General features: G+C 32.6%; 1 protein-coding gene across 1 annotated transcript in view; it reads left to right on the top strand.

Annotated features, from left to right (window-relative positions):
- The first annotated feature begins 945 nt into the window (after nucleotides 1-945).
- LOC144974412 (uncharacterized) overlaps nucleotides 946-2,661 on the top strand; it is a 12,217-nt gene continuing 10,501 nt past the window's right edge. The window contains exon 1 of the mRNA XM_078917268.1: nucleotides 946-2,661. This exon is cut by the window's right edge and continues 410 nt beyond it. Coding sequence (XP_078773394.1) covers nucleotides 2,655-2,661 — 7 coding nt within the window. The 5' untranslated portion in view covers nucleotides 946-2,654.

Raw genomic sequence — 2,661 nt, 5'->3', positions numbered from 1 at the left:
AGATAAGGGGTGGGGGGGGGGGGGGGGGGCAGAATAACGTTTTAACCGTAACATAATAAATATGATAATATCAATCTTGTTATTCTCACTGTCATTCTAAGTCATCCTAAAGCAAACATTTCCCATAAAAGCGTGATAATCGATTACCGAGGGTAGAACATGGTCAATGTCATTGTTTCCCTGCACTGACAAAATACATATTCATGTTCACCAAAATACTTGTAATCGTTTACAATAGAAGTAATCAAACAAAATCTGTACTCGGTATGTACTAGGGGTGTACACGACCCATACTGCCGTACCATGGAAACACCCATTAAAAAAATTGGCCAGAAAACTCGTCCTTCGAATATTGATCGATTTAAATGATCCTAATTTTGGCAAAAACTCTAAAATCTGGGACTTCGCGATGTACCAGGTTTAAGAGTTTTTTTTCCAAGATGAGGGTCATTTAAATCGATCGATATTTGAAGGACGAGTTTTCTGGCCAAATTTTCAAATTTGCGTTTTTCCAGAGTACGACAGCATAGAGGAAGGCTCGGACGATGTTAAGTAATCTCTATTTACTGTCTGAAGTTAGCGGCAGGTCAAGTTAGTCTTCTCTCCCCTGTTCTGATTTTCCATTAAAAATATCTCAACTGCTAACTGATAACGTGATATTTTTTTAATATCAGATTGTTATGACATCAAATCACAGTGCTTTAAAAAACCCATTCTCATTGACGGATAATGTTTCGTAAGTGTATCCAAATAGATTAAATAAATGCTACATTATTAGGCGTATCGTGATAGAACAGTGAGGTAGATAAAGTAATCTCTCATCATCACTTGCCAATGCATTCAGGAGTCCTAAATCACTTTGATCTCTTCTGTGAAACCTTTTAAGCATAAATTATTATGATCCATGGTTGCTTGTAAAAGTAATTTCATTCATAGAATTATATTATGTTTGTTTGGGGGGCAAAATATTGCTTTGTCTGCGTTAGACAAATGGATACCCGCGTTCTTTGTGATGTTATTCTTTCTTAAAAGAAAACGACGTTATCTGAGTTTTAATTTTTGATTAAGACGTCACGGTCTAAGTACGATTTCTATATAAGGAGGAGAAAAAAAAGCTATTGTGATATATTTTACATAATATCTAATGATTCTATTTGGTAGTAACATCATTAAAATTTACGTTACACGCTAGGTAAACAGAAAAATATTAATGTCATTTTTGGATTAGACTTTTGAAAAAAAATACAACAAAAAACAAAAAAAAAACAAACAAACAACAACCCAGGATGTGCTGTGTGTTATTCGACATTTATTCGTATGATTTTATAAAATTTCTTATGTATATAAGAAAATACGAAATTATGAAGTTGGTTACAGTTTACTTTGGAAAAAATGGATTTTTCAACAGCAGATAATTTTCTAAGAAATCAAATCAAAGTAAAGGATGTGAAATGTCGCTGAGTTTTGTAACCGGAAAACAGGATATTCGCAGTGATATACGTGATGTCATTGTGAGATTAGGATATTTCAATTGAACAATCGGATAATAATAATATTAGTCATTTCCTGGTCTATTTTTAAGCCGAGTAAACAGCACTTAAAATAGATTTCTGCTGTGTCATAGATGGTGTGACAGTCATAATATCACAAAGACAAAAACTTTTGCCCATTTTCAGAGTGATGCGAGTTTGATACATTATATTAAAAGTAATAAACAAAAAAAATGAATAATAAATGAATGTAACAGCTTCCAAAAGAATGGAATACCAAACGCGGAACGTTTCGGCAGCCAACAACTAAATACAATTAAAACATAATTACAGTACTTAAAACCCCGTCTATCAGGGTTTGGTATTTTTTTTTTATTTATTCATTTTTTTGTTTATTTATCTTTACAGCCGCCCACATCTTCTAGCAGCTTAGTATCACTTTTACATTATATTAAGTGCTTAGACTTCTAATTCAAATAGATGATTTAACTTTAAATCCAAAGTAAACGGATACCAAGGACAAAACATTTATCATAACATGATATGCCTTGTGATTTCTCTGATGTTTACCAGGAGGTGGGGATGTATTCTATTGTGACAGGAAAACAAGATAAGCCGAGCAGAGGTCTGTAGCCTACAGAACATTACCTGGACTCAACGATGCATAACTTTCAAATCCTTTTCCAACATGTAAACCAAACATGAACTCGAAGAACGATTCAAAACATTCGAAGTAACTACGTTTCATCATCATTACCATTAAGTCACCGATTTATCAATGCCACAACTGTGTTCAAATAGATGAAATTATGAAAATAATGTGTTTTACTTTGTCATTAGTTATTTGCATACATTCAACAACAATTGAATCTCACTTTTCATAAAATCATCTTACCTTTGAAATTAATATCAAAAGAATGAAAGTTCATAAGCAATATCAGCAGAATGAAAGAGTACAGAAGAATTAAATAGCTTTAATTAAACTCCTAGTCTTTAAATCCATCGCTGATGTTTTAGCCGTAACACACTGAAAGGAAGCCAAATCATCATCAACAAAAATATTATTACAAATCCAGAAAAATATTAACTCAAACAAGAACAGCGGATCTTATTTTCATTTAAAAAAAGGCAAAAAATAACCTGACTTTTCCTCACCAGTTCAAAATGCGAC

Source organism: Berghia stephanieae, chromosome 6, assembly GCF_034508935.2.
Source record: "Berghia stephanieae isolate SIO BIC M18660-M18661 chromosome 6, UCSD_Bste_1.3, whole genome shotgun sequence".
NCBI classification, from domain to species: Eukaryota; Metazoa; Mollusca; class Gastropoda; order Nudibranchia; family Aeolidiidae; genus Berghia; species Berghia stephanieae.
The sequence above is the reverse complement of the archived record's forward strand: the minus strand, read 5'-3'. Positions and strand labels throughout refer to the sequence as shown.